General features: G+C 37.1%; 1 protein-coding gene across 8 annotated transcripts in view; it reads right to left on the bottom strand.

Annotated features, from left to right (window-relative positions):
* Positions 1-2,620: 2,620 nt before the first annotated feature.
* The window catches only part of SMAD4 (SMAD family member 4), a 53,808-nt gene continuing 33,998 nt past the window's right edge, over positions 2,621-22,430 (bottom strand). For 3 of the 8 annotated variants that reach the window (XM_077892769.1, XM_077892727.1, XM_077892736.1), the window contains 4 exons: positions 20,878-21,088; positions 19,604-19,772; positions 10,767-10,905; positions 2,621-9,254 (listed from right to left, as the gene is read on the bottom strand). In XM_077892769.1, coding sequence (XP_077748895.1) covers positions 9,043-9,254; positions 10,767-10,905; positions 19,604-19,772; positions 20,878-21,088 — 731 coding nt within the window. In that variant the 3' untranslated portion in view covers positions 2,621-9,042. Of the gene's footprint in view, positions 9,255-10,101; positions 10,270-10,766; positions 10,906-18,009; positions 18,097-19,603; positions 19,773-20,877; positions 21,089-22,430 lie in introns of those variants that run through there. The other 5 variants (XM_077892780.1, XM_077892746.1, XR_013376619.1 and 2 more) reach the window with 4 other exon arrangements.

Here is a 22,430-nt window from a genome sequence, read left to right on the forward strand (position 1 = left end):
GTACGTTGCTTCTTGTTTCTATGTGGAGATTTTCCTGTTCTCTATTATTATTTTTAAAGATTTTATTTATTTACTAATGAGAGACACACAGAGAGGCAGAGACACAGGCAGGGGGAGAAGCAGGCCTCATGCAAGGAGCCCGACGTGGGACTCGATCCTAGGACCCCAGGATCATGCCCTGAACCAAAGGCAGACGCTAAACCACTGAGTCACCCAGGGATCCCCTGTTCTCTATTATTCATTCTTAGTTTGATTCCATTGTGGTCAGTTCAATTTTTTAAATTTTGTTGTTTTGGGCCTATCTAGGACATAGTTTATCTTGAAATATGATATGTTTGTACTTGACAAGCATATGCATTTTGGTGGTGGTGTTGGGTGACTTCTTTATTTTGATGATTTATGAGAGAAATGTGTCTCTGCCTCTCTGTCTCTCATAAATAAAATCCTAAATAAAAATAAAAAATCTTTAAATAAATCAAATAAATAAATAAATAAATAGGATGTTGAAGTTTCCAACTACAGTGTGGATGTTCATTTTTCCATCCAGTTCTATCATTTTTTTACTATTTTACAGCTCTGTGAGATTTGGTGTACACACAGTAAGGATTACTAGATCTTCTTGATGGATTAGCCTCTTTACCATTATAATGTCCCTGTCTCCGCTTTTTGTCCTGTTTTGGTTCCGAAATCTTTTATCTGGTATTAACATAGCCACTACTGCTCTTCTTTGATTTTTATCTGATATATATTTTCCATACTTTTTCTTTCAGCTTGCCTATATCATTGTACTTTTTTTTGTGTGTGTGATATTTATTTATTCATGAGAGAGACAGACAGAGAGGCAGAGACACAGGCAGAGGGAGAAGCAGGCTCCAGATAGGGAGCCTGATATGGGACTGGATCCCGCATCCCATCCCGGGATCAGACCTGAACCGAAGGCAGGTGCCCAACCGCTGAGCCACTCGGGGGTCCCAATATCATTCTACTTGAAGTGTGTTCCCTGTGGACACTATAGAGTTAGATAGTGTTTTTAAATTTTTTTTTTTTTTTTTGAGAGACAACAAGTGGTGGGAGGGGCAGAGGAGGAGAGAGAGAGAGAGAGACAGAGACAGAGAGAGATGCAGACTCCCTGCTGAGCAGGAAGCCTGACTCCCAGCTGATCCCAGGACCTGGAGATGATGACCTGAGCTGAACGCAGACGCTTAACTGACTGAGCCACCCAAGCGCCCTTGGATCATGTTTCTTATTCCAATTTGCCAATAAGTGTCTTTTAATTAGCATATTTAGACCATTTATATTTAATGTAATTATTGGTATGTTAAAGCTTAGTCTGCCATTTTAACTTTCTGCTTTTTTTTCTGCCTATTGTAAGATACTTGAGCTTTTTTTATAATTGCATTTTATCTTTAGTATTTCTGAATGTCTCTTTATACAGCCTTGTCAGTAGTTTCAAATATTCCCGCTATATACATTTAGAATTACCTTAGGCATAGGCAGTGTTATAATTTTTGCTTCAGCAAATATAAATTTAGAAAACTCAAGATGAAAAGGAAAGCCTACTGTTTTTGTATTATGCTTACCATGTGTTTTTTTTTTTCCCCCAAAGTTTCCATTTCTCCTCTTTTATCATTTCCTTTCTTTTTAGAGAACTTCCTTTAGCCATTCTTTCAGGGTGTATCTGTTGGAGATAAAATTCTCTGGTCTTCTGAATCTATTCTATCTGTCTGAGACCAAGTGGTAGTTCAACAGAACATCAAAATATAGAAGTGGGTGCCATCCCCAAAGTATGGCAGAGAACCAAAAATAATTCCTCTTTTAGAACAGAAAGGGGTGAAGGAAAAGCACGTTGATGGGGGAAGAAAGGGTTTGAAGGGGATTTGGGGTTTTGAGGTTACCATTTGTGGGACTTTTGATGAGGCAGGGCATGGAATAAAGCAGAAAGAATTAGGATTCAAGAGCAAAGGGCAGAGATGAATACATACAACTGCCCTTTATCCTTAAGTGCTTCACAAAAAAAGTTTTTATTTTTTCCCAAAGAATGTCAATCTACTACCCCCTTTGAGTTCTAACCTTTTAAAATAAAATACCATAAACTTTAGGTGAGGTGAGAACAAGTCTCTCAGCCTAATAAATATCTCTGGAACTCAGGTCAGCAAGATCAGAAAGAAAATACTGATTTGGTCATGCAATTCATAAGTCATTGCCATAGAGTCATCTTACCTGATCTCATCCCCCTCCCGCCCCCCACCCCCCTTGCTTCCCTTTTTAGAGAAGAGGGAACTAGGGAGCTAATAGCTTTCCTTAATTCTTAGGTGGGCAATGACATGGCCTCCGATTTCCAGTGTCTGCCTCTCCTTTAAGCATCTTGGTTCTCATCATCCCCTAGCATCCTCCTCTTCTCCAACCACCATCTCTCCACCCTGTCTCCTTTTAGAAATGGGAAAAGAATGGGGACTCTTCTTGCACGGTCATATCTGAAATGCTGTATATTCCATTTCAGTGGTCACAAAGCAGTGAAGGAAACGGTCGTCCTCAAGTTTGAGAATTCTCCCAGTGATTAGGAACTCTTTCCAGATTCAAGACATCCACGAGCTTAAGAAAAAGAATGAGCACATAATGATTTAATTGGCTTTCTCTTTTAATCAAAAACATACTTTGTTACAGAGTTCTCAGGAAAGGTTCAACTATTTTTCAGCCACAGACTTCAACCAGGCAAAAGTATACAGAAAGCCGCAAAGGAACTACCGGGGCTTTAGCTGACCAGTTTTCCCAAAAGCAGAAGCTAAGTGTGGCTCTTCTCTGGGTTTTGGCATAGCTGCATTACTCTGATTTCAGGGGAAGAGACCAGAGTTGGTAAAATACCACCACCAAATCGATCCCCAACCCCCAGCCACTTCCTCCAAATGGTTCTGCAGTCCACCCGATTTCCATGATCTACAGGCATTCATGCTATCCCCTTAAGTCACATGTCCAAGGCACTGACCAGAACCCCATACCTGGAGGAAGTTTCTTGACTCCGTTTAGCCTTCTAACCAATCCAAGCCCGTGAGTCCTTCTATCAATGACAAGCAGCCATGGCAACAGCAGTTGGTTTCACTCCCTCCTCTCCAGCTATCACAGAGCTGGCCTCTACCAGGACTCCCCAACCCCCGACCCCTTGACCCACTCCCAAGGCAGGCTCTCAAGGTCCTTGAAAAAGCCAACTTCATTAATTATACTTCTCCAAGAATAGGCTGGAAAAGTACTGTGAAAGGAACGCTCCATCCAAAAGTCTAATCAATATGGACCTAAAAAGAGCCAAGAATAAAGTGAATGATCATCCACTGGTGGTTTTTTTTTTTTTTTTTAATTCTATTATATGAACCATTGTACAGTTACAATGCGGTTCAGAGGAGTTTCCCTGTTTTGAACATAAAAGAGATAAGAAACCAAAGACCAGAAGTAATGACCTCTAATATCATTAGGCATTTACAGTTAACTTTTCCATTCATTTTAGCTGGAAAACCAATTACCAGCACACAGCACTGAAGAGGATGGCGGGGCACACATACCAGCCCAAAGCTGGAATGCCAGGACTCAGAGAGTCTCACGAAACCTTCGCTAGAGATGATGGGAAAATAGAATGAAGGTGTTTCCCCTGCTCTCAATTTTTTTTTTTTTTTTTAAGTATTTATTGCAGCCCCCAAGGTGATGCTAGGCCTTTGGTTAAATTTAAGTCTTAAGGACATATTATGTAACTTCTTGTCCATAGGAGAATAGTAATAAAAAATCAAGCCTAATCTCATTTGAATGACATGGAAATAAGTACAAAGCCCCCTCAAACAGCAGAGCAAAAGGAAGGAGGAAGTCAGAGCCTGCTGCAAGGTAGGCAAGGTCACTTGGATTTCAGACCGGAAGAACACATCTAGTCCAACTCCCTCATTTTACAGATGAGGCAACTGAGGCCTGGGAAGGTAGATGACCTGCCCGAGGTCACACATCAGATGAGTGGCAGAGGGCAAGCCAGGCAGGGCGTGCCTGGTGCCCGCCCAGAGCCACCAGTTTCAGGATGAACAACAACATGGGCTCTGAGATCTACTGAGAAAACGATCCACGTCCAGAGAGAGAAATGATTGTCTTCACCTCAATCCTTCCTATGGGGGAGAAAGAGAGAGAGACAGGAAGGAGGAGAGAGCGGTGGGGAGGGAGGGAGGAAAACAGTTCATTCATTCAAGTCTGATGTTAAAATCCCTGAAAACATCAGCAATGACTTTAGCGACTCCTTGGGGCAGGATCTCAGACCCTCAATTCTCATAAAGGCACCTATAGGTCAAAAATATCTGTAGAGGAGGAAAGTCAGAAGATAGGGCGCAGAAGGGGACACCCAAACAAACAAAAATGACCCTCTCGTTCCCCAAGCATATTGTGTTGTTGTCGTTTTTGTTGTTGCTGGTATTCTCTAGGCAATGGAACTGCCTCTGACGACTGATGCTGATTTAGTGAGTCCTGTGACCCCAGTTTTTGTATGAACAGCATTGAGGTGGAAGCAACAAAACGTTTCAAAATCTTTCAAAGGGGGAAAATATGAATATGACCCACTTCTCCCTACCTTGACTACCTGGAACTCAGCCAAGAACCAGCAAACACTTTAAGCAGTCAAACCGATGTCAGACACCAAAGCACTGAAGGCCTCTTCAATGCTTGACAGGGAAGTTTCTTGGGACCCATCCCAGTCTGTCCTCATGTTTCAAAGGTAGTTCTAGTAAGTCTGGTTATCTGGTTTTCTTGCCCAAGAAGTCGGAAAAATGAATCACAAAGGAAAAGAAGAAACTCCTAAGGGGAGGCACACACAAAGTGGTCTGTCAGAAGGGGACAATACTGGAGGGTATGTGTGTTAAAAAAAAAAAAAAAAAAAGTAAACATTCAGAACCATAGCAGTCTACAACCATCTGGTTTATCAAGGCAAAAACCTTAGCAGCTCCGGGCATCTACAAAGACAGCTAGGCACAAAAGGAACATCATGCCTAGAATGTTCTCTGATATACATATTAAATAACTCCACCCCCCCAAAAAATGGCTAAAATAAAAAAGGGTTTAAGGCTTAAATAAGGCAAGTCTGGATAATGCAGAAAATTCCATCCCACAGTGACAGCAGATAAACAAGACAGACAACCCGGCAGCACTGGGACAAGTGCTGGGGACGAGGCCGAGCCGAGGATGCTTCTATGAATGTGGCCACTAACCCTATACATTAGGGTATAGGGTATCACTAATCCTGATACATCTCGGGAGAGAGAACCTCGTTGTCAGAAAACAATAGAGAGGCTTGCGCAGAAGATTCTCAGAGCCTGTCTTCTATGACCTTTGCAAAGAAGAGTTTAGGCAACTATTTACAGACCGCTATCTGCGACTGTGACAAGAGGAGGTCTGCCTTTAGAAAGAAAAAAAAAAAAAAAAAAAAGCATTTCCTTTCCTCTAACCCCTTCTCACATGGTTACTGTAGAGATCAAGGGAGAAACAGTATAATAAAGAGCTTTGAAAGCTGAAACGAACGAGAAAGAAAGAAAGAAAGAAAGAGAGAGAGAGAGAGAGAATTTCTTCATGTTATTACCTGCTAGTCTTAGCCCAGCCCCATCTACTACATAGCCGTTAGGTGATTTTGCAGGTTAATTGCTTTCATATACTCATTTACCTCAACAACCTAAAATTCATCTTCCCAATCTGCTATTGTTAAACAAAATGCCAGTAAAATGACTTAACGATGAAGGGAGCAAACCATAGAACACTATCAACAAAAATGATCCTGCCCTAGTCAGAAGAGAACTGCTTTTTCCAAAAGGCTCTAAAAAAGATGTGAACTAATCTAATTCTGCATAATAGCTATCGAGTGACTATTAACCGGTCACCACCAAAGCAGGAATAGAAATATTTCACCTCCATAGATGCGTAAGGAGCACCATGGGAAAATCTAAGATTTCCCTTCTCCAGATGGGCATAGTAAGAAGACGACTGCAGTGAACTTTTAACTAGGTAAGATGTCTATCATCGGAAGACAGAGCATTTGACTTTGCCTTCAAAATTTCTATTACAAATATCCCCCCTTCACGCCACACCCCTCCCCACAAAAATGGATTTTCAACTTTGAAATACAACACAGCTAATATGTGTTCAGTTTACCTGGATAATTCGAGTGTGGTAATCCCTAAGCTAGACCACCCAGCCTGTTAACCTACGGTGGTGATCGCAGGAGAGTAGGTCGATACAAATGAGCCGTGCTTCTAGAAAAACAAGGTTATATGGCAGTGATTTATTATCGTTATCTTTGTACACCAGGGGTAGCATACTATAAAAAATGAGACAGGCTATATCCCACAAAAGAATCTACTCCCTGGAAAATAAAGGCAACACCATTAAGGATTCCCTTTGATAACGCACAGAAAGGCACTGGACCAAAGTGGAATGGCCTCATACTGGATTATAAAGGTACTTGGTTCAACTCTCACTCAGCTTTCAATGAAATTCAACATTTTGAGATAGGAAATAGCTAGAGAAAATCTATCCGGAACCATATCCTCATAATAATCAGATTCTGAGAACTACAGAAACCATCCTACCCTAAAGTAGCCATGAAATTTTAAACCTAGTGATTCTTGAGTTTTACTCATCAAAGATGACTACCTCTAAGAAATGGGAATACTGTTTAACAACTAAGGTCTCAGAATAACCGATCATTGACATACTAGGCGTGTTCTCAAAAGCATGTGACTGATTCTAGGTACAAATATAAAGCGATTAAGAACTAGAAGTACTCCTACGTACTGGTAGTAACATTATGGCTCTTAGCAGAAAGAAACCAAGACGGGTGGTTTGGCTTCAAAGACAGACTTCTTAGTAAATATTTCCCACATACTTTCCCAGATGATTAAACATGAAAACCTTCCTTAAAGGAGAAAAGGAGGCAACAGATGATATCCTAGCACGCTAATGATCCTAATCAAATAATCTGAATTTTAAAAAATCTCTCCCTGCACTCCTATTCTTCATTCACAGTAAAACAGACCTAAAGTCAGCAATTTCTAGAGAATGAAGATATCTTTTCAAAAAAAAAAAAAAAACAAACCTGCCAATAAAACTTAAATCACCAAACTTTTACAGATTAAAATGAGGCCTTTAACAAAAGTACCACTAAGTACTCAAGAATTCAAATGAGCCAGTAGAGAAGTTATTTTAAAACAGAAGACATACAGCTTGGATCAAGATCTGTGTTTACATCACAGCGATAAGCAAAGCCAGTGGTTTCTGGAACGGTCTTACACAGAAGACCTTCCGACCAAGGACGCAGATGACTTATCCATTTAAGTCGACAGAAGGAGGACTACTAAGCATAGTGCTTCTCAAATCTCAAACTTGTAACACACCTTAAAGAATCTTATTACAGTTAAGAAGGCCTCCAAGCAAAAAGTGAAAGCATCTAAAAGATGACCCTTGGTTTTACTTCACACTATTTATCCTGTAGACAATCAGGCCTATTTTGCTACAGCAAAATAAAAGCTGAACAAAAAAAAAATCCCAACCAACTCTACACTTGATACATAATGTCCGTGGGGAAGTCCTGGCAGAGTGTGAGGGAAACCAAAGCTGCCCGATAGTCTGGCTGCTGCCTGTCATTTAGTAGAAGGTGTCTTGCTTCTGAGGTTGAACTCAAAAGTGCAAAAGAAAACAAAACTTAAAAATCAAACCTAGAATTCAACTTTGTATGTTGAGATTTGGTTTTATTTATGCTACCATCTAAGTAAAAAGCATACATATTGTGTCTGTGGTACAGTCAATACATTTGCAACTTTTCTACTTAAATTCTCTATACAAAGTCACTGCCAATTGATATGATCATTGATGGCAAAGGGCTTAGAATAACCAAAAGGTATAAAAAAGTTTGCAGTCTTGCCCCAAGATACAAAAACTGAATTTTAAACAATGTCATAACATACATGATTTAAACAGTATACGAAAAAAAAGTCACACATCAAATCAAGTACAAAAATATCCAAACTACCTATTATGAACTGTAATGTTTCCATTATTCTGCACAGTATTTAACATAGAATTTAGCAGTTTCCAAAATACTCACTTAGTTTAAGCATTGCCATTTTTGCAGAACAGTGAGATATTAGGTGGAGTGACACTGCTTTTAGTGTTTTTAAAAATACAAAACCTTTCCTTATGAATTCATGAAGGAAAGAAATTTCTCTTCTAGGCATCTTAGTGACCAACCCTGTGCCTAGAAATATAGAATACATCTACTGTATAACAGGGCAAAAGAATTATTTCTTGATAAAATAGTTATCCAACAGGGATAACACATGTAATTTTAAACGGTATTTCTTTGTGGGTAATTGTAAGGAATTCTCAATATACACACAGATTAGTGTTTTGCCTTTGGCAAAAATAAAATTGAAGTTGCAAGGCTATCTGAATTGAAATCGTCTTCACTAGTTTAACTTGCAAAAAAATATTTTGGATAAAAGGTTATAATACATTACTATCTTATTTTTTAAACACAGAGGGAAGTTGCTCTCGGTAAAATTAACTCACCCACATGGCACAACATTTTGGAGTAAAGTATGTTCAACAATAACAACTTGCACACAAAATAACATAGGTGAATTAACTTTGAGAACTTCTCTCCTTTAAAATCGGCAATGTTGAACTGATTCTGTTGAATAACACACGTATCAATGTTCTGCATATAAAAGGCTCTAAGACATTTTAAAGGGCTAAATTTTCCAGCACTGGAATGATTCCTTCATACATAACTGGTGAGGATTTTATGTGTTTTTCCTTTTCTTTAAGCTCTGAGCCATGCCTGAAAAGTTCTAAATAGGAAAAAAAAATTTGTTTTAATCCAGTTTCTGTCTGCTAGGAGCAAGGCAGCAAACACACTTTTCAACCCTTTATGAAAAGATAAAGCAGAACAAAAGTGAAATATATCTTCAGATTATAAACAGGATTGTATTTTATAGTCCACCATCCTGACCATGGTAAGGGGCCCAACAGGGAAAGACCTCAGTCTAAAGGCTGTGGGTCGGCAATAGGCATGGTGTGAAGCACTTCATCTAAGAGCTGGAGGGCCCGGTGTAAGTGAATCTCAATCCAGCAAGGCGTTTCTTTGATGCTCTGTCTTGGGTAATCCGGTCCCCAGCCTTTCACGAAACTCATCCTGAGTATGCACAAGCGGCGAAGGTCATCGACACCAATGCCAGCAGCTGCTGACAAACCTAATGGAAAAGATGTGGAAGATGTCAGAGGGACAAGCTGGCATCTTCCATCCTCCCTACACCTTATTAAGTGACCAGCTTTCTTTACTCCATGCTCCCCAGCATATAACTTCCCTGTCAAAGTGCCAAGAAGTAAGTGTAGCTCTACACTGTATCAACAGGGTCTGAAAACCTTTGGTTAACACGATTCACATTCCACACGAGTCTTCTAGCTACCGGCCATCGTAAAGTAAGTTACCACAATCCACCAACACCCCACCTATTTCTCTCTTTAGAAGTAGAGGTGAAGGGTAAAAAAAACAACTTGTTTTTACGAGGTAGCACATGTCCACAGGCTGGTTCTAAGAACCTTACTGTCTGTCTAAGCAGCCTAGGTCAAAGACAGACGTGACTAACAGTGAGAAGCTGATGGTCCTGGTTCCGCTAAGACTCCTTGGACGACCCAGATGATGTCTCTCAAGGTCACAATGTCACAGAGACACCGTGCAATTACTCAATGGGGGGGGGGAGCAGTAGGTAAGAATGAGAAATTTCATAGCAGTTTTGGATTCTTTAGTGAAAGCTTGTTTGTAACATCAAAACTAGCAAATTAGTGGTTTAGATGCTCAAATTTTTTTTAAAAAGTCAAACTCTCTAAATGAGTATGTCTTATCTATCTCTACACTGTAAACTCCTGAACATAAGTCACAAGGCAGATTGTGCAGCTAATTTTCCAGTCAGAACATACAGTCATATAGTCAATCTCCATTCATCAGTATCACAGTGAATCTAATGGGAGGAGTCTGCATGTGCTGTAGAGAAACCTGCAGGGCCACTGCAGTTTTCTTAGCCAGTGTGATTTGCTTACCACACTGAAGAGGTTAAGAACAGGGGTTGAATGAATCACTAGTTATGCCTTCAGACGTGGAAGATGGGTGCCACGTGTTTCCATCATAAAAGTCTATAGTCAGGAGTTTAACTCTGCAGTAAAAAATTCCCCATCAGTGTGAAACCTGGCACACAGTTCAATTTTACCCTAAAATTAAAAAAAAGTCTACAAGTTATCAAAATACCACCCTCACTTAGTTTTCTCTCCATGCTTAGCATACTTAAAAAAAAAAAAAAAAACTTGGAGAAGTACCTAATTCGGAAATTGAAATATGCTTTCCTTCTACAACAAAGCCAAGCACGTCAGTGATTACAACCCACCCTTGCTGGTGAGGCATGAATTAAAAGCATCAACAACAACAACAAAAAACCATGGGAGATTGATCAATATAATCTAACAATAACCCCCTTTTTCTCCTTTATCCCATATTCCCTTTTTGATATAAAACGAATGAAAACCGGGTCCTAGACAAAGCGCAACTATTACAGAAGAACAGTTTTTTAAAATTCAAAAATGATATTATCCCAGGAAAAAAAAAATTTAGTTTTCTATTATTGCCTAAAGTAGCTAATCAACTGAATGAATCCAGATAAAATGCCAACTATTACATTTCAAAACAAAAAAAAAACCAAAAGCATACTTACTGATAGCTGGAGCTATGCCACCTACTGATCCGGGGCCAGGGATGTTTCCCGCCACGGCTGCTGCCTGGGCGGCGGCTGCAGCCTGTGCGGTGGCCGCCTGCTGCTGCATCTGCCGGTGACACTGACGCAAGTCAAAGACCTTTAAATAAACAGTGTGAGTTCAATGCTAGGAGTCCATCTGAAAAGATTCCACCACACATCAAAAACCGATGCACAGTTTGTTTAAAACTCATACCTCCATTTAGCTCTCAGAAAAAAAAGAATTTAAAAATCTAAGTTTTTATGTTGACTATAACTAGTGGTGAGAGAAGGGTACTGGAGCTCAGCAAGAGTTCTGGCTGCCGTGCACCTCCATGGTGTGTATCTAGTTCAGCAGGGGTCAGTTATGGTCCCTGCGATAAACCACCACCTGCATGAAATAAACCCCCAGCCTTTTATAACCAAATTGCTGAGAGCACGCTTTAGGCTGAAAAGATGGTCTTGGTCCCATAGCCAACTTCTTTACCATTCTAGCTATTTGGAGGAGTGTAATAAATGGCACTTCCATGATTTAAGAAAGCATCTATATTTTTTAGAGATATACACAGGAGCAAAATAAAATGGTATCTAGGACCAAGAATACTTAAGAAATAGAGGTGCCTGGGTGGCTCAGTCGGTTCAACATCCGACTCTTGCTTTCTGCTCAGGTCACGATCTCAGGGTGCTGAGATTGAGCCCTGCATCAGGCTCAGTAAGGAGTCTGCTTGAGATTCTCTCTCCCTCTGTCTCAAAAAATAAATAAATAAATCTTTTTAAAAAAGCACTGAAAGATCAACAAGCAGAGTGGTCATCTACAGAAGTTATAAGAAAGGAAGACAAAGAATAGAAACAGGCTATTCTCAATGCAAACTTTTTATATTATTTTAATTTCTGAACCATGAGACTATATTCCTTATTTAGAAAGTAAATTAAAAATTTAAAATATCCTCCTAATATGCACAAAACCTAAATATGAGCAAGCATAATTATCCTTGGCAAAAAAAAAAAAAGGAATGCATAACATACAACTTTATCAGATAAACAAGTTTGGAACCCAAACCACTAATTCTTAGAAGCCTTATAAAAGAAATTCTGATGGTCTTTAATCATGGCATATGGTATTAAAAAGTAAGAACACACAACAACAATAAACAAAGCAAACCTCTGTAAGTTGCAAATCATATTCCTATTTACTTATTTCTCTATTCAACAGCAATCTTCTAGCATCAATGAAGAACAAAGCTTAGACTATCTCATTCTCTGAAGAGATATGAATTTGTCAAATACATAGGTAAGTATTACACTCGGCCAAACTATTAGTTCTAAAAGACTGCAGGATAGAAATCATGACAGAGTCAGGTCTGAACATCAGAAACCTCACAAGGCCCACAACAGGAACCACTATTTTTTTAAAATTTTTATTTATTTATTTTTAATTTATGATAGTCACACAGAGAGAGAGAGAGAGAGAGAGGCAGAGACACAGGCAGAGGGAGAAGCAGGCTCCAAGTACTGGGAGCCTGACGTGGGATTCGATCCTGGGTCTCCAGGATCACGCCCTGGGCCAAAGGCAGGTGCTACACAGCTGCGCCACCCAGGGATCCCTAGGAACCACTATTTTTTTTCAAGATTTCCTAGGAATCCATTAGATTCTAAATTTTTTCACTGAGCCATGACCTCTCAGAAGGCATTACCCAGCATAGCACTAAGCAGGAACTCAAATATTTGAAAAGCCAAATAGCTTTACAGCCACTTTTTTTAAAAGAAGGAAATTAATGAACTTTATATTTTAGAGTAGTTTCAGATTCATGCTAAAACTGAGCAGAAAGTTAAGAGTGTTCTCTGTCCCCACTCAAGTACAACGTCCCCCAGCACAAGTGGTACATTTGTTATAATGGATGAACCTACAGTGACACATCATCACCCAAGGTCGTAGTTTACATTAGGTTTCACTTGTGATTTTGTACATATATCCAACACTGTAGTACCATAGACAGTAGTGTCAATGCCCTAAAAATCTTCTGTGCTCTGCCTATTTATCCTTCCCTGCTCACTTATCCCTGGAAACCAGTGATGATCTTACTGTCTTCACAGTTTTGTCTTTCCCAGAATGTCATGGAAATGGAAGCATACAGTATGTAGCGCTTCAAATTGGCTTCTTTTACTTAGTAATATGCATATAAGGTTCTTGTATGTCTTTTCATGGCTTGATGGCTCATATCTTCTTGGTGCTGAACTATATATTCCATTGTGTTGATGTACCACAGTTTATCCAGTCACCTGCTGAAGAACATCTTGGCTGCTCCCAAGTTTTGGTAATTATTGGCAATTAAAGTTGCTATAAATATTCCTGTGCAGGTTTCTGTGTGGACATGTTTTTAATTTATTTGAGTAAATACCAAGGAGTGCAATTGTTGGATGATATGGTAAAAATGTTTAGCTATGTCAGAAACTACCAACTGTCTGTACTATTATGCATCCCTACCAATAATAAACACAAATTCCTGTTGCTCCACATCCTCACCAGAATTTGGGCTGTCAGTGTTTAAGATTTTGGCCATTCTTCTCGGTATATAATGGCATGTCATCTTAATTTGCAATCCCCTTATAACATATGATGTTGAACATCTTTTTTACCCTTACTTGCCATCTGTATATCTTCTCAATGAGATATCTACTCAGGTCTTTTGCACTTTTTAAAAATCAGATTGTTTTCTTATTGCTGAGTTTTAAAAGTTTCCTATATTTTAGATAACAATCCTTTATCAGATGTGTCTTTTGCAAGTGTTTTCTCCTAGTCTGTGACTTACGGTCTTATTTTCTTGACAGCCTTTTACAGTTTTTAATTTTAATGAAGTGCAGCCTATCAACTGTTTTTCATGGACAGGACCTTTGGTATGGTACCTAAAGTCACTGCCCTACCCAATGATCTCTTCTAGGACTTTTGTGTTTTACATTTAGGTCTTTACAACCACTTTTAAAAGTTGCATTAATCCTCACTAACCAAGTATGGTCCCTATATAATCTTACTATTTGGGAACAAGGACTATAATTTGCTTATAAATTACTATTTGGGAACAAGGACTATAATTTGCTTACGAATTCTTCCGGTTCAAATATGCTCTCAACATACCCCACTCCTCACCATGAATCATTAAAAATAACCAATAGATAGATCTTCACACATAGGTTCCTTACAATATGCTGTAAACAATCACAATTACGATCATCTTAGCCTACATCTATGCTAACAGCAGCCACACATTATTATAAGTAGCCACAAAAATGAAATTTTAAAATATTATGACTTTTATCTGCAGATATAGAAATGATTCATTAAGCACCTCAACAAATCCCTCCACAGTGGATTATTTATGTAATTAAAGCACTCAAACCAGAAAATTTATAATTACTGACTATACTGCTAGATGAAACCTGGGTCACTTCTCTACTACATACTATATCTGACCCATTAAACTGTAATAGATATCTGTTATACTGCATGGCAAGATGAAGGCTATCACTGAAATGCAATCACCTTCCTTTCAGAATCTGACTGAGTTGTTAGTAAAGACAATTCAAAGGAACCAAGGATTTAAATATCCTTTTGGGCTCAGATCCAAAAGACATTTTTCATCACCACTTCTGATCTAAAAAATCATTTTCACTTATTTTAGCATGTTTCCTATGGTTACTCTCATAGAAGTTTATTGCAAATTTTTACTTAACACAGGTGAGTGTCTTATAAAGCTCAACATCAACATCTTCAGGATACTGTCTGTCAACCAGGAGTCAAAGTTTTGGCATTTTTTATATATAAGGCTTAATTACATTACTCTTAGTTTAAATTAACACCAGGAAATAGTAACCCAGAGAGAGAAACAGGTATCTGTGTTGGTATACTGGGCATTTGGACATAAGACTGCGTTAAAAATTTGCTAAGTTACCGGACCTGGAGATAAGAATCACAATATATGGTAATTGGGAATCAATTTAAGTTGGGATTATAATAATCTTCAACCTAGCCTACCTGTGGTTTAGAAGTATCCCCTAATGCATACGTGTTCAAAAACAAACCTAACTCAACAGTATCAGAGAAATGCAAATAAAAAACCAACACAATGAGATAATAACCTCATACCCACTAGGAAGGCTAATATCAAAAAGACAAATAACAAGTGCTAAGACTGTAGAGAAATTGAAACCTTCCCACAATGCTGATCAGAATGTAAAATGGTTAAGCCACTTTGGAAAACAGTTTGGCTGTCCCTCAAAATGCTACAGTTACCTTATAATCTAGCAATTCCACTCCTAGGTATATGCCCAAGAGAAATGAAGACATAAAATCATATAAAAACTCGTACACACCCATGTTCATAGTAGTAGTATTATTCATAATATAGCCAAAGAGTGGAATCTCAGATATCTATCAACTGATGAACGGAAAACAGACAAGATGTGGTATATGGAATATTATTCAGCCATAAAAAGAATGAAATATAGCTATATGCTATATGGATGAAGCTTGAAAACACTATGCCTAATGAAAGAAGTCACAGAAGACCACACTATATGAATTCATTTATACAGAATGTTCTGAATAGGCAAATCTGTAGAGAGAAAAATTAGAGTGGTTACCTAGTGCTGAGGGAAATGAGGGGTTGAGGAACGATAGCTAAACGGTATAAGGTTTCTCTCTAGAGTGATAAAATGTTGAAAAATTGACTGTGATGATGGTTGCATAACTATGTGAATATATTTTAAAAATCACTTAATCATACAATTTAAATGGGTGGATTAAGTGGTATGTGAATTATATCTCAATAAAATTGTTTAAAAAAAAAACCTTACTAACCATTAGTAAGCACCACAAAACAAAACAGATTTTACTTTTGAAAGCAAAACAGCAAGGCCACTTAGAATTCAAACATTTGCTTCCTTTAAAGCTTGTAAAATGCCATTTCATTACATCAGATTTTCATGAATGTAAGAGGACTACGGTGTCATGAAAGATGAAGGTGGAAAGAATTCAATAACTTAGAGGGAAAAAAATCTGGCCACAATTTAGTTCTAGCTTCTTGGGCACTCCTTCGAGAGGTTCATGTTATCTGCATATAATTCACCCCAGTAATATCATCTTTGGTGGGAATATGACAATTTAAACAGCAATATACAGATCCTTTAGTTACTACTGCCTAAAAAAATTTGCAAATGAAGAAAATGCCAATGGTAAGACTTAGTGTATACTTGCATCTCTTTCTTTCTGGCTAGTAAGATTCTTCTAAAGAATAATAATATGCTTGATAAACAGAAATAATTCTTTTTATATCTTAAACAATATGACAAAAATGGGATGTTTTTTACCCTACTAAAATGTCCCACAAGATAGGTTATTTATTATTCATGGCAAAAGCCTGTGGGTACTATAAAAATCTATCCATGACCGTGTTTTATCAAGTGATGGTATGTCTCGTACCTCAGGGGTTTTTCAAGAGCCATATGTATCAAAATACAGATGGTACATTTATTTGAAAATTGTAGAAATTACTTAATTATACAAGATCGCACATTTTTAAGCTCAAATGTTTTAAATATGACCCTACATTGAATAAATTCATAACTTCCATCTGACACACATAGTATATATAATCAACACAGTAGTTCTCTGTCCATTCACTGCAAATCACACAAGTAATCCAGAGATTTTTCAAGTTAAGGTGGATGAGTAGGTATGCATGAACAGCTTCTCTCTCTGCTAGAAGCACAAAGGACAGAAAAACTATTACAAGTATATATCCTTCAAGTCAATCATAAAATTCACATGGAAATACAAAGAACAGTCAATAGCCAAAACAATCCTGAGAAAGGACAAAAGTTGGAAAACTCATACTTCCCAATTTCAAACCTTACCACAAAGCTATAGTAATCTAGTCAGAGTAGTACTGTCATAAGGATAGACATATATACAATCAATGAAATAGAATTGATTGCACAGAAGTAAACTGTTACATTCAAGGTCAACTGAATTTCAACAAAGGTGTCAAGATAATTCATAAGGGAAAGAACAGTCTTTTCCACAAATGGTTGCCAGAACAACTGGATATTCCCAAAGGAACAAAGCTGGATCCCTTCCTTACACCATACACACAAATTAACTCAAAACAGAGCATAGACATAAATCACAGAGCTAAAACTAAAAACACTTAGAAGAAAATATAGGAGTGAATCTTCATGACCTTGGATTAGGCAATGGCTTCTTAGATAAGACACTAAAAGCAAAAGCAACCAAAGAATAAATAAGTTGGACTACATCAAAATTAAAAATTTTCATGGTGCAAATCATATCATCAAGAAAGTGAAGTGAAGGACAAGCCAAAGAATGAAAGAAAATATGCACAAATCATGTATCTGATAAGGGACTGATGCTCAAAATATATAAAGAACTCTTACAACTCAGTAATAAAAGTGACAAAGAACACAATCTAAAAATGGTCAAAAGATCTGAATAAATACTTCCAGAGAAGATACACAGATGGCCAATAAACCATGAAAAGATGTTCAATATTTTTAGCCATTAGGGCAAATTAAAACCACAATGAGATGCCACTTCACACCCACTAAGATGGCTAAAACAAAAAAGACAGACAATAACAAGTGTTGATGAGAATACAGAGAAACTGAAACTCTCATATACACATTGCTAGTGGAAACGTAAGATGACATAGCCACTTAGGAAACCAGTCTGGCAGTCCATCAAAATGCTGAACACAGAATCAACCTTATGATCCAGCAATTCCACTCCTAGGTATATATCCAAGAAAATGAAAGCAAATATCTACCTAAAAACAAATGTTCAGAGCAGTATTATTAATAGCCAAAAAGTGGAAGCAATCCATGTGTCCATCAACTGATGATGGATAAACGAAATCTACAGTGGACAGCAGGAACTAAAGACAGAAGGTACTTGGGGTACCAAGACTAAAAAAAGGTGTAAAGGTTAGTTATTCAACTTCTTACAGTAATATGGAAAGACACAATAGCCAGGCTCTCTGAGGGCTACAACTGGGCACCTGCCCATGAATTAAGTGCTGGTTAATTAACTTTGACAGCTAACTCGGAAATGCACCTAGGAATAAAATTCTTGCCCATGGCAGAGATAAGCACCAGAAACCTATGCAATAGGAATTAGGCCCTGAGCATACCTGGGGATTGGAACTCAATTTCCTCATGGGACAAAATTCCTCTACCTCCTAAATATAAGAATTGGTTCTGAGATGTTGATCCCAGGGTGCCAGACTAAGGCAAAACTGCCCTATAGGGAGAAGCAATAACAGGGAGGAAAAAAATAAAAAATAAAATGAATTAATTCTCTCAAGACAAATTTGCCAACCAACATAAAACAGATTGCAAAGCATACGAAGACATCCAACACCACTTAAAAATAAAAATAAAGCACAAATAACTAAAATTCCTTGTGGAAAAATTTGAAAATGCAAATGAAGATAATTCTACTTTCCAGAGACAATTCCTGGTAAGACATTTGTGCACATGATTCTAGAATACAAAATATCCTTGATATTATTTCTTTTACAAAAATAAGACCACATTCTATATATTGATAATCAACATTTCCACATCATAAATATCCTATCAATAAATATATTTTAATATTTTATTGTTCTATTCTGTTCCAGTGTTTAACAGTTCAAAACTATAAAGATTCTCTATTGTCAAGACTTTCAAAATGGAATTACCATTAATTCTTGTTAATACCGTTAATTTTGTTAGGTATGATAAACAGCATTGTGATTATGTCTCTTAGAAATATTTACTAATTAGCAATTCACACAAAAGTATTTTATGAGTGAACTAATATGATATTTGGAATTGGCTTTAAATAACTGGAGAAATAAGTGCAGTGATAAACACAGTACAGATTGATAAAATGCTGATGACTATTGAAGCTGGATGACGAGTACCTGAGGGCTTATTTTCTCTACTGATATATTTGAAAATTTCGTTTAAAAAAAGATCCCTATATCTTTTAACTGAACTATAGTAACTGAAAATGAGATATTGGGTTTGTTGTTGTGAGGCATTCAAACAATTCCACTGCTGCATATGCTATTTGACTATATTATTTGTATGCTAAGCAATTTCTTGGGAGTAAATGATGAGTTACAGTAATTCTACAAATCTACAATGGCTAAAATGAAGATGCTTAGAATGACTGTAAAAAATCTGAAATTAAAAATATATTTAGACTTTTTAATTCCAACTACCTTTCTTTCAAAACCAGTTTGTTATAAACCAAAATAGGAATCGATTCAACAATGATAAACACCTCAGACTTAATATGCAAAATGATATAATAAATAAAACTCATTTAATATACAAAATAATACTTAAAAACCTGGTATTGAAGAATTTTTCACTTCTCAGGTTCTTAATCTGAAAAGCTATTTATTTTAGAATTCCCCTCCATACAATCCTGAAGACTGGCTAAGACAAATTTCTGGAGTCTGATTTTTACCTATTGCGGATTGGAGATTGGCGATTTCGCTCATTTCAAGAGCCTGTGTATTACTCTAAAACACTTAACAGATTTTTTAATGCAAGAGGGCATGAATGCAACCATAAAACCAGATATAGCCAATCCTGTCAATAAATGCCCCAAGAAATGTGTTTTATTCACAAACATAATTTCTGATTATTTAATTCATAAAAAGACATTTTTTCTTCTCTCCCCACCTCCATCTCAATTCTTTAAACAACAAATAGACCCAAGTCTAAAATGTTGGAGTAAAACTGCAACTAACCTTTATGTATGCACTTGGGTAGATCTTATGAACAGCATCTCCAGGTGCACGACCAGCTTCTCTGTCTAAGTAGTAACTCTGCACAAACACTGCATGGTCACTAAGGCACCTGACCCAAACATCACCTTCACCTTTACATTCCAACTGCACACCTTTGCCTATGTGCAACCTGAGGAAGGAAAAGGGAATTATACTTTGTTTTGATACCTATTTAAAAATAAGTTTTAGTCCAGATTGGACAGCACACTCAATGTTAAAAAAATTCTTTTAAATAAAAGATGTTATATAGCATCGTAACTGAAAGACAGCCATCGTTAACATTTCTGTATACTTCCTTCTTTTTAAATATCTTATTCATATATAATAATGATGAGCATACTTACTATGTACAAATTCTCACTTAACCTTCATAATTCAGTAAGGTAAATACTATTATTTCCATTTTATAAAAGATGAAACTAAGGCTTATAAAAGCTTTTAGCTACACTGTCCAAATCAACAGCTACTACCTACATGTGACCATTTAAATTAATTACAAAATTCAGTTAATCACGTGAGTCATATTTTAAGTGCTCAACAGCCATACTTTAATGTAGGTAGTGGCTACTGCAGTGAACAGCACAAATATGAACTATTTCCTTCATCACAGAAAATTCCATCAGACATTACTGGCTTAGAGAATAAGCAATTTGCCAAAGTCACATAGCTAGTGACAGAGCCATGATTACGTAGTCATGCACACACACAATTCCTTAAAGAGCTGAGATCATATAGTACCTAAAACTATTTATATTTTTCCATAATATTTCATCTTAAGCATTTACATTTGCTATATAAATATTTAATTAACATTTTAATGATACATAAAATGAAAGTTCATCAAAATTTGCTTAACCCCTTCTCTTTTATTATCATTTTTCCAACATTATAAATAATACTTGCAGAAACATCATTTTATATTATTTCCTCAACAGATCTGTAGAACATATGATCTGAGGAAATACAAATTCATTTTCAAACTGGATACCAAAGATCCAATTTATTATTCAAAACAAAGAAACATCACTAACCTAAACAAAAGACAATTTTTATATTTGAAATAACAAACATCTATAATTACAATACAGTGCTTACAAATTCTGAATTTTCAAAATGACCTTTATACTCTTACCTATATTCAAAATCTTATAAATCTACATCGAAAAATGTCACTTAGAATAAATGACAATGTACTATGTTCAAGTTTTAAATAACAACTATACAACTGACAATACCTTGCTCGCTCAATGGCTTCTGTCCTATGAACATTGGAGAGTTGACCCAAGCAAAAGCGATCTCCTCCAGAAGGGTCCACATATCCATCAACAGTAACAATAGGGCAGCTTGAAGGAACCTTAAATGTCTCTCCTACTTGAACATCCATTTCAAAGTAAGCGATGGAACACCAATACTCAGGAGCTACAGTAGGTAAACAGGAGAGAACATCTACCCGGGTAAGAAAAATAAAAGGCATTCACGTTCATTCCATAAGACAAAGCCTTTCCTAAAAGAAAGGGTGAAGGGGAAAAGCGTCTGAAAAGCACCCAAAATAATTTTAGTAAAATGACAATGCAGTAAAAAGTAGGTACCATGTCTTCCATTTTTCAGCTCAGTACCTTAGCATTCTTGAAAATCTAGTCATTTTTAAAATCTAGAATCAGTTCTTACATCAAAGGACTAAGCCAACTAGGAATTTAAAGAAGTGATCAGATTCCAAAGTACATTATTTTATCACAATGTTTCATTTGACTGTACATATTTTCTTTTTAAGATTTTATTTATTTATTCATGAGAGACGGGGGGGAGGGGGGGGCAGAGAGAGGCAGAGACACAGGAAGAGGGAGAAGAGCAGGCTTCATGCAGGGAGCCTGATGCAGGACTTGATCCTGAGTCTCCAGGATCAGGCCCTGGGCTGAAGGCAGATGCTCAACTGCTGACCCCCAGGCGTCCCAACTGTACATATTTTCTTTGTAGTCTGAACTACAAAATATCCTAAAATGAAGTATGATTTAAAACACACACACACACACACACACACACACACACTGACTTTAAGACATATTCTAGGGAAGCATCCTTGAGTGATATCAATTTATGACATACTTTTATAGATCCCTAATTGACAGAAAGGGCATAAGCAAGTCAGCCATCCCAGACTAGAGTCAAGGTTAATTACACCCCACTACACAGTTGCTGTGAGCAGGAATTCTCAACTGTCTCTTGAGTGAAAGGTCATTTGTCCCATCTGCATTTTTACTATAGTCAATTCATGTTAACTAGTATAATTTCAACTTTGCAGATGTATTCAGTGTATTCATTTAAACAACAATAAATAACTTACAATAATTTTAAATGACTGGGGAAAAAGGCACTATTTGGTGCGGTTTGCAAATACAGTTGATCAAATATTTCTAATTTTTGTTTGAATACAATTATTACATAGAGACAACACGCATGGAAATTATTTGGTTTTCCTTTTTTAACTGATTTAACAGATATTTAAAGAGTATCTAGGAATTATTCTAGGCATGATATACGCAGCAGTAAACAAGACAGCTGTTGTCCCATTCTCATGGAGATGCAGAGGCAGACAAATAAAGAAATAAATAAGATGGCTCCAGTAATGATAAACACTGTTAAGAAAATAAAATGGGGTGTAGGATAGATGACAGGAAAGAATCCTTCAGACTAGATGGCAGGGGTACATCTTATCTGAAAAGGTGAAATTTGAAAGACCATGTATCTATGAAAAGACCGTGAGCAGAACATTTCAAAAAGAGAAGAATGC

Source organism: Canis aureus, chromosome 1 (genome assembly GCF_053574225.1).
Source record: "Canis aureus isolate CA01 chromosome 1, VMU_Caureus_v.1.0, whole genome shotgun sequence".
NCBI classification, from domain to species: domain Eukaryota; kingdom Metazoa; phylum Chordata; class Mammalia; order Carnivora; family Canidae; genus Canis; species Canis aureus.